Source organism: Macrobrachium nipponense, chromosome 5, assembly GCF_015104395.2.
Source record: "Macrobrachium nipponense isolate FS-2020 chromosome 5, ASM1510439v2, whole genome shotgun sequence".
NCBI classification, from domain to species: Eukaryota; Metazoa; Arthropoda; class Malacostraca; order Decapoda; family Palaemonidae; genus Macrobrachium; species Macrobrachium nipponense.
This window is the reverse complement of record NC_061107.1, coordinates 86,303,120-86,316,734: the sequence shown is the minus strand read 5'-3', so window position 1 is coordinate 86,316,734 and position 13,615 is coordinate 86,303,120. Positions and strand designations below refer to the sequence as shown.

The 13,615-nt window shown below is 36.7% G+C and overlaps 1 protein-coding gene across 2 annotated transcripts in view; it reads left to right on the top strand.

Annotated features, from left to right (window-relative positions):
• Nucleotides 1-13,615, top strand: part of LOC135215482 (UDP-glucose:glycoprotein glucosyltransferase 1-like) — a 267,287-nt gene that overhangs the window by 171,186 nt on the left and 82,486 nt on the right. For both annotated transcript variants that reach the window (XM_064250239.1, XM_064250238.1), the window contains exons 13-20: nucleotides 805-1,008; nucleotides 1,455-1,538; nucleotides 1,892-2,054; nucleotides 3,094-3,394; nucleotides 3,780-3,989; nucleotides 4,256-4,367; nucleotides 7,175-7,287; nucleotides 8,629-8,799. In XM_064250239.1, coding sequence (XP_064106309.1) covers nucleotides 805-1,008; nucleotides 1,455-1,538; nucleotides 1,892-2,054; nucleotides 3,094-3,394; nucleotides 3,780-3,989; nucleotides 4,256-4,367; nucleotides 7,175-7,287; nucleotides 8,629-8,799 — 1,358 coding nt within the window. The remainder of the gene's footprint in view (nucleotides 1-804; nucleotides 1,009-1,454; nucleotides 1,539-1,891; nucleotides 2,055-3,093; nucleotides 3,395-3,779; nucleotides 3,990-4,255; nucleotides 4,368-7,174; nucleotides 7,288-8,628; nucleotides 8,800-13,615) is intronic.

The window sequence follows — 13,615 nt, the reverse complement described above, 5'->3', positions numbered from 1 at the left end:
TTCAGTCTCTAAACTCAAACAAATAACCATGCAGAATTGGACTTTTACATTTTTTCATGTAATTGTTTTTGAGCCTGATAATGATTGTTCATTATTTTAGCAATTATTTATATAGCCCATAGAGCTTAAGGCAACCAGCCTGAATTTAATTAGGCTATTTGTAAGCCTGATGTATCTTTCTTTGACATGTAACTGACTTCAGTTTTTACAACTTTTGTAAGCGTACCTCAAGCTACTCAGTGCTTTGTAGCTTTATTGCTGGTTAGCCAGTTCAATTGTATTCTTTTCTGTAGCTGTAGAAAATAGAATAGTCCAATTATCTGGTAAATTAAGATACCTTTTGGGGGTCCTTGTACTGCAATGATACCTATTTCCATAAAAATGACTGTTGATCTAAGCAATGAAATTATGTATCTGGTTGTTAGTGATCTGTTTTGGTGTGCAGAGGGGTGGGGTGGGAAGGGGACAGAAAAAAATAAATAGAAAATAAAAATGTGTAATCAGTGCTCTGTCAAATGCATACCATCTTAGAAATTTGAGTCTTTACCTGGTAATGCTTACCCCATGTGGAAGTCATTCCTAGTGTGTTCATAAATAGGATAATGATAGCTGTGCAAATTTAGATTTTATAGCTGAAAGAGTGAAATATTCATATTGTTTTTAAAAACTTGCTAGTTAAAAGTGTTCAAGAATGGGAGCCTGCACAAAATATATTCAGCTATCTCCATCAAATATCCTTAGGTTAATATTTGAGTTGTCATGATTGTTATTAGTTAATGATTTCATCACTGACCTTTTTTCCAGCGTGAAAGCAACAGCATGCGGGTGTGTGCTATTCATAACTCAAGTCCCTTTAGTGAGAATAAGATGTTCAGCAAAATTGTGGAGGTTGCACAGAATACACTTGCTCCAGCCGTGGCAAGGCAGTTCCTGGCAAAAATATTAGAAAAGGATAATGCTAAAAAGATAATTGATGGAACCAAGAAATTAACTGATTTTGAAATGATTGTAAGTGTTGGTAATTTTAAGTCTTTTTGTTTTTTCTTTTTCTCTACAAAATAATCAGGAATAGACAGTGCTGTTAATGTGCTTGTATATGTTCTGAAAGTCAGACTGTAATGCACAGGTCTCATTGACACAGCAAGTATCAAAATTTAGGGTTATAATTTGTTTTTAATTTTTTTATTTAAAGCCAGATATTAGTTTTCTTATTAAAACTTTTTTTAATAACTTATTCATACAGAAATAGTGAAGCCATACATCCAGTCCCATAAATTCTAAACTGACTTAAAATTACAGAAATGAAACAGGTTACAGTAATACAAATTTAGATTCAGTTCTTTACATTGTTCTTCATCTTTAGGAAATTTTCAAGGAAGTTTAATCATTCGTACTTTCATGATAGTCATGTAGGATTCATAGTGATTTAACTAAATATTTTGCTTCAATTTTAGGGAGTAGACATGGATGCATTCCAGGCACGGTTAGCTTCACTGAAAGACGACATTTTCAAGATACATTCAACTTACTGCAGCAATGTAAGTTAAAAATTTTATTAAAAATCTGTTAATAAAAAAGTGTGTCTATGTAACTTATTTCCTCTTACTTGTTACAAGTAATGTAGTTTTGAAATTACTTTTATATTAGCTTTTTCTCTGTGTGCTTTAACATTTACCTGCATTCAAAAGTATGAATTCCAACACTTGTAAACTCAGTTTTTTAATTCATTGTACATGATCAGCCTTATGTTTTTTCATAATTTAATTTTTCAATCTTAAGAACTTAAAGTGAGTTACATGAAAATGAGTTGTATTAAAATGCTTGGAATATTTTTGTCGTGAGGTTCACTGTCAGTCTTCCATCATACTTAAGAGCTTTTTTCCTATTTTAGGTTCTTTCGCTTCCAGCTGGAGAGAGGACAGTCATTGCTAATGGTCGGGCATTGGGAGCTCTTAGAGAAGAAGAAAAATTTGTTCAAGAAGACTTTGGTTTGTTAGAGAAATATGTTCATTCTACAATTGGTGAGAAGATTATGGACATTCTTAATGGGGAAGGTAATGTGTAATCACTAGTGTCAATGTTTTATATTTTGTGAATTATAATTGTAGATAATTTTTTAAGACCAGCATTTATAACCGTGTAAAACATCTCGGTACAGTGTTTTTACATTAAACAAGTTTTATACAAACCACTTAGTAATAAGTAGCCTTATTCCTAATGGGAAAGACTGAGCCACACTAACTTGAATTGAAAGAAGAGAAGTTCAAAATTTCCATTGCATTCACCCTGCTCACCGCTGTATGCTGACCAATGGGTCTCATATTTCTGTATGCCAACCAATGATCTGCGTCACAAGCATAAATAAAAGCATGCCAAATAAACTTGCAAAAGCCAAAGAACTCTAAGGAAAGTAGAAAATCATCATAGTTTGTGGACATTGATTCTGAGCTGTACAACCAGAAATATTTCAAAGCCAGCACAGAGGTCATGAGAGTGACCGAGTCTGGCAACTCATGAGAAGCGATGGACCAAAGTGAGAGGGCTAGAAAGATGTACACTTAGATCTTGTTCCAGTTTTGCCCTTTCATATATTTTAAGTTTTGAATGACCATGATTTCTTGTAGAATATTCTGGGAGGCCATTAACTTGCTTAGCAAGCCAAGGTAAAATGTCCATCTCTTTATAAAAAAAAAAGTAAATATAAAAAAGTGAACATAAAAAAGTATTAAAAATCCATGTAATAAATTAAAATAGTAAGCAGACTTTGATATTTCTACTTAACAGCAAATGGTAAAGAAAACTTGAATCAGTAAATAAGAAGTAGGAAAATTTGAACTTAAAAATATGAAAAGCCACGTTGCAGAAATTTGAACGGTTATACAGCAAGGTCACCACCATGTGTAGGGCAGGAGGGGGATTTTGAGTTCATCTAATTAACTTTTTAGTGGGCCTTGTAACTAACTATAAATGTGGCTCATTGGACTGCTTTAGCTACTTTGTTGCCATAATGTAGTCATGTTCTTGTATATCTACAGTACTGTACATATATTTGTATACTTATGATAGATCTTTAATGGTATTAATTTCTTCCAGGTTCAGTATTAGGTGATGATATCAGTGATATGATGATGAAAGTAGCTGGAGTTTTACAAACTAAGCCACAGTCAAAGGGACGAACAAATGTATCTCTTCGCTCTGAACAGTACTCTGTGATCAAATTACAAGCCAAAGATCCAAATATGCCAGCATTCGATATCGTGGCTATCTGTGATCCAGTGTCGAAAGCTGCTCAGAAAATTGGCCCCGTGCTGCTTGTTCTTCAAGAAGTTGTCAATTCTAACATTCGTGTTATACTGAATGCCAGGGAAAAGCATTCTGAAATGCCACTGAAAAGGTATAGTATATAAAATGTTCTTGATTAGTTTTTGCTTGAATGTGATATAGTATTCTTTTTTTTTAGCAGAATATTTCGTTCTTCATATTAGGCAGTAGCACAATTTTACATCTTATGAGTATACATGTTATCATGAAGCTCAGTATACTACCATTAATTTATGTTTAGACAGCTTTCAAGGGCCCAGCCTTGAATTCTATTGCAGTATATTTTTAATATAGTTAATTGATCTTACAGTATTTTTAATAATATAATCATCATAGACTACAGACAGTCCTCGGTTTATGGCGAGGTTTTGCTCCCATGTAATGAGGCATTACTAACCAGTTTGCTATCCTATTGCCTTACATAGAATTGCCTACTAATTTACCTCTCACCTTTTCAGTTTTTATCGCTATGTATTGGAGCCAGTACCTCAGTTTATGGAATCAGGTGAACTTACAGCTGGTCCATATGCCAAGTTTACAGGGTTGCCAGAGTCTCCTATTCTTACCCAAAATTATCATGCACCAGAAAACTGGCTTGTGGAAGTTGTAGAATCTGTCTATGACCTTGACAACATTAAATTGGAAAATGTAGAGTCTGGTGTGCACAGGTAATTTGCCTTCTTATAATATTTGCATGGTGAAAAAACAGTCTTATAACATTACAGCTTTTTTTTTATTACATTTTCAGTCCCAGTAAACTAAAACCTCCAAAATATATATTATGATGATTGGAATTCCATTGGTTTATTGTGTACTTGTTAATTTCCAAAAAGGAAGGTTGTCACATGAAGTAAATACTTATGCAGTTGTTAGTTGTATAGAAGCATTGTTTTGTTCATACATATACTGTTCTAACAGTAAACTCTACTTTCAGTGAGTTTGAGTTGGAATACTTGCTCTTAGAAGGCCACTGTTTTGAACAGTCATCAGGTAACCCTCCCCGTGGATTACAGTTTACTCTCGGCAACAGACAACAACCAGTCATGGTATAGTAAATATTATTTTTATATAAGTAACGTACCAAGTAATTACATAGCTATTAGTTTCTACTATACGGCAGCTCAAAATTTTGGAAATTGTGGTAGTCCTCTTTTGTTTCGGGTGTAGGTAAGTAGCCCCGCCCACTTTCGGGGACCAGGTACTACAACATAGCTTCAGTGGCCTGGAATCTAGATATTGTTCTCCGATGGCTTTCAGGCCGTCCATTTGAGCCATTGAACTTCTCTTCCCTAAAGGACCTGACAAGGAAGCTGATATTTTTAGTAACTTTAGCTACGGCCAAAAGGATAAGTGAAGCACAAGCCCTTCATTAAAAGGTAGGATTTTCTCAAGGAAACACAGTTTGCTCCCTCACATTATGTTTTCTGGCAAAGAACAGATGCCCCTCAAAACCTTGGCGTCATTCTTTTTTAATTAAGAGTTTATCAGAGATTCTGAATCCAACAGATCAAGACAGAACAGAATGAAAGGAACCAAAGGCACTTCTTGGAATTTGTGGTGTTTGGTGAGAAATCTCTTTTGTGCTCTATCCAAGAATGCCTTGGCTTAATTTTTAAGAGATGTAATTGTGGAATCACATTCAAGATTACAAGAGGAAATATTCCCCTTATTAAAAGTCAAAGCACATGATATAAGGGCAGCAGCCACTCCATTTGCCTTTGATCATAACCTCTCTCTCTTCATGATCCTGCAGTCCACATACTGGAAATGCAGGCCAGTATTTGCTTCACATTGTCTTCAGGATGTCGAAACAGTTTATGGTAAGTGCAGTATGCTAGGACCATTCTCCATGGCTGGCTTGGTACTTGGAATTGTGATGTAAGTGTTAATTCTGGTCTATCTCATTCTGTGCCCAGGGCAAGAGCATTTACTTTCATTGATTGATTTGTCAGCTTTGGCAACAAGCAGAATTACCCCATTTTTGCAAAGCACCCTCTAAAAGTAGAGACAGCACAAGGCTCTGATGCCCCGTTACTGCAGGTGGAGAGGAGCAATGACCAGAAGCATATTATCTGCTGTAGCTCCTTCTCCATGTAAGGTTACAACAAGCATTTGTCAATGCTAGCTAACTTACTATTTCAGGTAACTTTATGTTTAGAATATAATTTTTGGAATAGTATCCATATATTCCACCTCCTGTCAATGTGGGATTCAGCTACTTACAGAAAAATCTTTTTATAATAATTTTTTTTATATCTACCACGTAGTAATTACATAATGAGAGCCCTCCCACCTCCCCACTAATGGGCATAGAGCATAGAGCACAAACGAATTGATCCCTTTAGCTATGTTGTACCTGTTCTTCCCTGAAAGTGGGCAGGGCTATTTACCTACAGTCAAAACAAAAGAGCACTACTGCTATTTCCAAAATTTTCAAATTTCAAACTGTCATAGATTAGAAACTAATAGTTATATAATTACTTGGCAAGTATATACAAAAATTTATTTTATTATAAATATGCCATGTTTTACTTATTCTTTTACTCATTTTCTTTATCCAATGGGATGTTTAATTTTTAACATAATATTTAGTCACAATCATAAATTTAATGAAAATTAATTTTTATATCTACATAAGTTTAAATACATCAAATTTCAATGGATTATGAAGGCATAAAAGTATTGCTTTGACACTTGGTGTGCATACAGGAAACAACTAGGTATTTAATTGCCCCCTCAAGACAGCCTTGACAAAGAATATAAATGTTGACTGTTTCAGAATTGTTTCATTACTTTCTGGACTTGATTTACCCGGAGGCTAAGCAAACATCATATCTTGGTTTTTGAGTCTACAAGCTTGATCTCATTTGAAAATTGAATTTGCTGCTAATTTTAATGGATATGTAATGCAGAGATCTTAATGAATCTTTATTCTTCCCATCCCACGATTTGCACATCATAGGTCTTGATAAATTTGATTATTTGACTGCACTTACTATCAGTTGTTCAAATTTATTGTCTAAAGCTGCCAGATAAGTAGGTATTGTTCATAAGGATTCCTTTGCCAGATAAGTAGGTATTGTTCATAAGGATTCCTTTATGTGTAGAAATTATATCAGTACCACATGCTTGGGATTTTTTTTTTTTATAAAATATGAGCAAGATCTTTCTAAATGTCAGCATCTTGAGGTCTTTGACACTTAAGCAAGACTTTATTTTTTCCTAACTATGGTATTATTTCTAATTCAGACCATTATCCTTGACCATCTAGCATAAGCTTTTTTCTTTCATTTCTTTGTTAAACAGAAGTTCAGTGAAGTGATTGCTGCACTCTAGAACTTTTGTGCAATTCTCAGTTTTTTTAGCAATGAAGTTCCATATAAAAGTGTTTATAGTCTGCAATAATAGAAATAATACATAATAATAATGATAATACATCTAAAGCTGAAAATAGTTTGTTCTTTTACATATATAGATTTTATAATTAGTGCCTATTTGCTTGGACTTCAAAATGATTCTGCCATACCCATAGACTTCAAAAGATTGCCATTCACTTAGACTTTGGAAAGGTTTCTCATCACCATAGGTTTTGAAATTGTCCTCCTATTCAAGATGAAAAAGAGTAAATTCATGAAATGGAAATGAGTAGCATTTTCATAAAAACTGCATTTTTACCAATATTTATTCTTTTTAGTAGTATTTTTGAAATTTTGTGAAGAGAAGCCACCCTTAAGTTTTTCCTATATGAGTGATGTAAGTAGTTGCTTGATAATACTGTAATTCATTTATAACAATACTTATGTAATTTTTCTTATATGTAATTGTCTTGAGTACAAGAGTTCTTTTCCTCTAGGTTGACACAATTGTCATGGCCAATTTAGGCTATTTCCAACTGAAAGCCAACCCAGGGGCTTGGTTGCTAAGATTACGACAAGGTCGCTCTGCTGATATTTACACTATAGCCAGGTATAGAATTTTTTTACATTTATTCTGTTTGTGAGTAGTAATCAATTTGTCTAATGCATGTGTGATTTTATTTTTTGGCATTAATAAAAAAATGATATGGTCATGAATGTAAGAGTAATTTTTTATGAATCTTAAAGAATACCTTTATTTTTTGTCAGCAAAATTGAAGCTATTTATTAATTAGTACAGCAGGCATGCAGCCATTCTCTTCATCTACTATAAATCTTTGTAGAAGGATAGCATGCTATGCCTTGCATAGAACACTAGATGGTCCTAAAGGCTCATTGCTGTGTCCCGTTGATTCTCTTCCTGCTCAGCTGTCCACCTTATTTAACTCTACCTTGCCTATATTTTCACTTACTTTGTAAAAATAACTCTTTCTTGCAAACCTTGTGAGTCTAGAAATGTGCAAAAATGGTCAAGGTAAACATCAGCCATACAAATAGCAATCATGCTGTTTGTATTCTATTACATTTTCTGTGGACATAGATTATTTCCTTTTACTCATAACCATATTTGAAATCATAAGATCTGTAAGAAAAATTTACTCATAGTAAATTTCAAATTGTATTATTTTCATATTTGTTGCTTCAGGTGTAAATTATTTGTCAAAGCATATCTTCAACCCACAGTGAATGTCAAGCCTTGGAAACAAATCAATTAGGGAATTTTATCTGAATCTTCCATCATCCAAACTTTTAAAAGAACTGAAATTTACCAAAAAAATTGTTCAGTAAAGACAAACCCTTTTGGGTTAAACATTGGAGATTTGAATATTTTAAGTCGAGCTCTGGTAATAATCATTCAGTCAGAAAAATAGTAGATTTGGAAATAGCAGGATGAAGACCAATAGATAAGCCCAAGAAATCATGCCAAAAGGCATAGGTGAAGATCCAGTCCAGATGGAAATATAAGCAGAAAGTCCACAAGGGAATATTGGCAAAATGTAACAAGACAGGAGACTGTTGGGAGACCTCTTTTCATTTTTTGATGCCTTTAAAGGAAAAACCTGAGATAGAAATGATACTGATGACAAGCTGCACAGTAACTGTTAGTTAATAAAGTTTATACACAGTATAATTTGTGTTAACAAGACCTAAACACTCTCCCCCTTTTTTGTGCTAAAATATCAGAATTCATAATCTTAAAGGTAGTGATCAACCGAAAATTTATCCTTTCCCATTGACAGTGCTCTCTACTTCTAATGACATAGTTTAAAATTAATTTTATATTTTGCCAGTTCTCTCACTGTATGTCCTGATATAAAATATTGCTATAACAAAGCTTGTATGCACAGAATAGCATAAACTTCATGTGAATATTTTTTTTCTGTATTTTCAGTCATGAAGGAACTGACACCCCAGCAGGCTCTGCAGATGTAGAGATCATAATGAGCAGTTTTCGGTCACAAGTTGTTAAAATACGAGTTGCAAAACAACCAGGGAAACAAAACATGGAATTGTTGGTAGATGATAATGAGGAGTCAGGAGGTCTTTGGAATTCTATTACAAGGTGAGCATGAACAAACTGCAAGAAATTTATTAGTCATGCAGTTAGGTAGGTTAATATAGGTAAGTGGCTAGTTTTAGGATTTTAGGATTGATTATTCATGTTTTATAATTAACCCTTAACCGCCAAGCCTCTATTTACAAAAGTGTCTGTTGTATGCCGGCGGCATTCAGGAGTTAGCGCCAAAGCGGAAAAAAAGTTTTTTTTTTAAATCACAGCACACTTAGTTTTTAAGATTAAGAGTTCATGGTTGGCTCTTTTTTTTTGTCATTGCCTGAAGTTTAGTATGCAACCATCAGAAATGAAAAAATATTTCATTATCATATTTTTACATATCGGGGCCTTGTTTGTACCGAATACGTAAAGGGAAAATATGATATGGAAATTCAAGGTAACTGGATTTTAACTTACCTTAAAAAAGGGGGTTTTGATTTTATTATTTTTAGGGAAAAAGGTCGCCAGAAAACTCAGCTAATTACTTTACATACATTTATTTACAAGAGGCTGTTGAAATGGCCTGGAGAAAGAGTAAATGCAGCTTATCCGCTCTTGGGGACCAATATTATCTCTCACAAGGGGATAGCTGGCTAAAATGAGATTCACGTAAATGCTGGCTTTCAAAATTATTCATATTATCTTGCAGTAATGCAGCACTTGCGGGCGCGAAGACTTGGACACGTGACTCAGCAAATCTGGAAAAAATCCCAGTTGTTCATATACAAAACAAACCTTCGGTCTTAACATTAGGATGAATACTCAGCGCCAGCTGGAAACTGGTAAAGTTTAAAATAATTGTGTACGCAAGGGACTATTGGCATCTGTACTGGTCACGAGGCATGTGGGGCCACCCACATACCCACATGCCCTCATTAACTCGTGACCCCGTCAGTTATCTTCTTACCGCCTTTAAGTGAGGACATGGTTTACTCTGTCCTTTTAAAGCCAGTTTAGTTTGCCCCCCCTGTTGTTTTTAATTTGTTGTTTGGAATTCCCGGGTATGTGAATATGAAGCTTTCTCATACTGCGAGACTTCCTGGATATCACAAGAAGCAGTTATACGCCCTGTTATTTCCTTCGACGGTTTCGGCGTCGATGGAAACCGTCGAAGGAAGTACTTTGCGTGTAGTAAGTCGTAGGGGAAGAAACTCTTAAGGTACAGTTAATTCGTTACCTGTGCTTGGGAATATCGCATATTCGTATGGATTGCCTGTAATCCACAGCTTTGATGCATCTGGATGTCCTTTGGGAAGTAATTATGACTAATTGTGCTCCTTTCCTTGCGGCAAGAGGCGTGCATCGCGATCTTGTTTTCGTTCCAGATACGTGGGTAGAGAGGATGCAGGTGTGCGGTCGGCGTTAGGCTTAACAGGAGAACCAACCCAAAAGGACAGTTGGTTTGATGTTTAACGTAGTGTTGCCATCCAGGATCCCACATGATGGATGTCCCTTTTATCCTGACATGCACTGGATGGCGGTCAGATGCGTCGCCATCTATAAAGAAGCAGATAGGGCAACAAGGCAGCCTTTAATGTCGGGTTGCTATGACTACGAGAATAACATCAACAGCTTTGCACTTCTGGTAGGGTGCTGGCTTCGCATTAGAGTTGCTCAGTGACGTCATAAACATGGCGACCGCCATGACGTCTCTTCACAGCTGCAGCCTACACGAAGGCATGCTGCCATTTTCATTTTGAGGTACAAGAGTACTGTACAACTATGCTTTCGGATGGGAGGTTTTTAATGCACATTGTTTTCGGGGGAATTTACAAGCTTTAGGAGATATAAGTCATATAATGGAAAAGACAAGTCTTTCCTCTGTATCCTTCCGCTAAGGCGTCAAGCTTAGGTGACTGGCTTTGATGCCAGTCCGTTCTCCTGCCAATCCTGGAAATAATAAGGACTTCGTAGGTGATCCTCGAGCCAAGAGGAGAAGTTTCTTCTCTGTCTTCGAGCCAGGATTGTTACATCCATATTATTTGAAAGCTCAAGAAGTAGTTGTAATTGTCAAACAAGTGAATGATGGAAAGTTAGTGTGGCTGCTGTGAAGAGTTGGAAAAGGCTAGAATCAGGGACTTTGTGACTGATCCTCGTGCCAAGAGGAGAAGAATAATTTCTTCATCTTTGAGCCAGGACTGTCACATCCTTGTAAAGTAGAAATGCCACAGAAGGTTAGGTCTCTTGATCTTGGCGGCAAGAGTACCATAAACAGCCTCACGCTTCCATCAAGCGTTTTGACGTCATAGCCAAGACCGCTTGTAATGGCGGTAGTTATGACGTCACAGCCTACTGATTTTCGATTTACTTCGCTGCTTCTAGAGGTGAAAATGGCTAAGTAAGACAAAAACAAAAGGCAAGATTCGCCTTCTTCGTCTTCTTCTCTAGATGATGTCATAGCTAAGTTTGATGGCATCACTGAGTGTACCAGTCAAGTGTTGGAGGATACGGGATTTCGTGACTGATCCTCGGGACAAGAGGAGAAGAGTAAATTCCTCTTCATCTTTGAACTAGGACTGTCACAGCCCAATCAGTAAGAAAATCAAGAAGTCAGTGGCTGGTAAGCTCTAAGCAATCGGACGAAGCCATTTACAAGACTCCGAACGAGCAAAAGTGTCGACTGTCGCTGGGCTAGTGGCCGATGTGGAGTTGCCAGTGGTGACTACAAAGTCTAAGAGAGACTACAATGCCATGGCTCAACTTTATACACACTCTGATGCTTTTACAAACGTTTTCCATGGACTCTACCTGTCAGAGTAATAAAATATGATAAAATACCTCTCATATTTGTATATACTATTGCAAACAGATACCTTCTCAAATCCTACTGACTATAATATTTTCAAGATCGAGCCATTAAGGATCAAAGGTGCCGAGGCCGTATGGTTGGACGACCATGACGCATGCTAATAGATACTTTCTCAAATCCTACTGACTATTCAGGATTGAGCCATCAGTGGCCATTAAAGATCATAGGTGCCATGGCCGTATGGTCATGGCCGTATGGTCAGAAGGCCATGATGTATGCAAATAGATACCTTCTCAGAGCCTGCTGACTATTCGAGATCGAGCCATCAGTGGCCATTAAAGATCAAAGGTGCCGCGGCCGTATGGTCGGACGGCCATGACGCACCCGGACATTTGTCAGAGAGTAGGAGTGAGTTAACGTCTCTTGTGGCTGAACACAGTGCGTTAGAACCGGAGGGAAGAGAAGACCAAGAGTTTCTGGCTTCGTATGAGGTGGTGATTGATTTGATTAGTCAATTCAATAACCTTTCGGGGAGCCAGCATTCTTCCCCCGGGGATTGACATGGTGTTTGGTTTGAAAAAGGATACGAAAGTGTATGAATTACCTTGTTCTAGTCATGTAGAGTCCATTTTACAACTAAAATGCACGGATTGCTAGAAGGATATGGATACCTTTTAGTAACTGTATGCAGCCTGAATGGTGGGAAGTAGCATACTTTGAGTTGACTCCAGAAAACTTCAAACCTTTACAGGCAAGGAGAATTCCCATTTTTTATATATACTTGTTGATATAAGCTGGTTTCTTCCCATAAGAATATTGACCAAACACTTCGACTCTTACACAAGTAGTTAAAGTTAATCGAAAGCTTGGTTCCTTGAAAGTACTGTAGAACCATTCTTCTTAATGAAATCAAATGGGAACTTAAGTTGAAAGAAAGAGGTGAATGTCATCCTTTTGTCACATAAGGTAGCCAAGCCTAAGTATGGCACTTGTAACCTAAGATGCTATAGCCAGGATAATTGGGTCATACTTTTTAGCCTAACAAGTGGTTATATTCGTAGCCTATTCCAGCCAGTTCAAGTCTACTGTTACTATCATAGTTAATCTGAGTAGTAGTTCTTAGCTTAGACTGTCCGAACTAAGTGGTTGGGTATGCATGTGCTGGCTTGGACCAACTAATGGTTGCGGTTTGGCTTTTGAACCTGCATTTACTATCTTAGATTAGTCGTGAGTGGTACAATTCTTAGCTTAGCCGGGTCCGTTTAGCCTTACTCATAGGTTAGGTGGTTCCGACATTCATGTCAACTTAGCCTAACAGTGGGTTGATGACTTAACATGATCCGGTTGCTTGAACATGCCCTTACTATCTTAGGTTGGACAAATTAGTAAGGTTATAAGTACAGCCGAGCCTAGACTAGTGCCTAGGCTACCCATTCGAAACACTTTTACCACCTCAGCCTAGAAGGTTGTGGTAGTAGCCTAGCATGGATAGCCCAAACTTTCTTGAACGGCTTTACCCTAAGTCATTTAGTTTCTAGATTAAGCTAGTCTAAACTAGCCTAGCCTAGTTAACCCTCTTACGCCAAAGCGGTATAATGAAAATTGTCTCCCGTATGCCGGGGCGGTCTGGGAGTAAGCGCGGAAGCGGAAAAAATAATTTTTTCAAATAATCACAGCGCGCTTAGTTTTCAAGATAGAGTTCATTTTTGGCTCCTTTTTTTTATGTCATTGCCTGAAGTTTAGTATTAAGGAGCTTAGACGTATGCCTAATAAGTACCTAGCTAGCTACACACTTCCCTTTGGGATACGTCCCTAAGGATGACAAGAGTCTTTATTCCCCCTCTCGAACTGGAAATTACTATCTCTGGTTGGTGTTTTCCCCTTTGAAGTCAGCTGATTCAGGGAAAATGGCTGCTTTTCTAGCAATCAAAATATTTAGCTAAATGCTGGGTAGACGAGGAGATCAATAATTGTATCAATATATAAATATGTATTGGAATATATGACAGCACGGGAAAAAAAATTCATATATAATTGTATACAAATCGTGCTCTGAGGAAAACGGTTAAAGCTAAT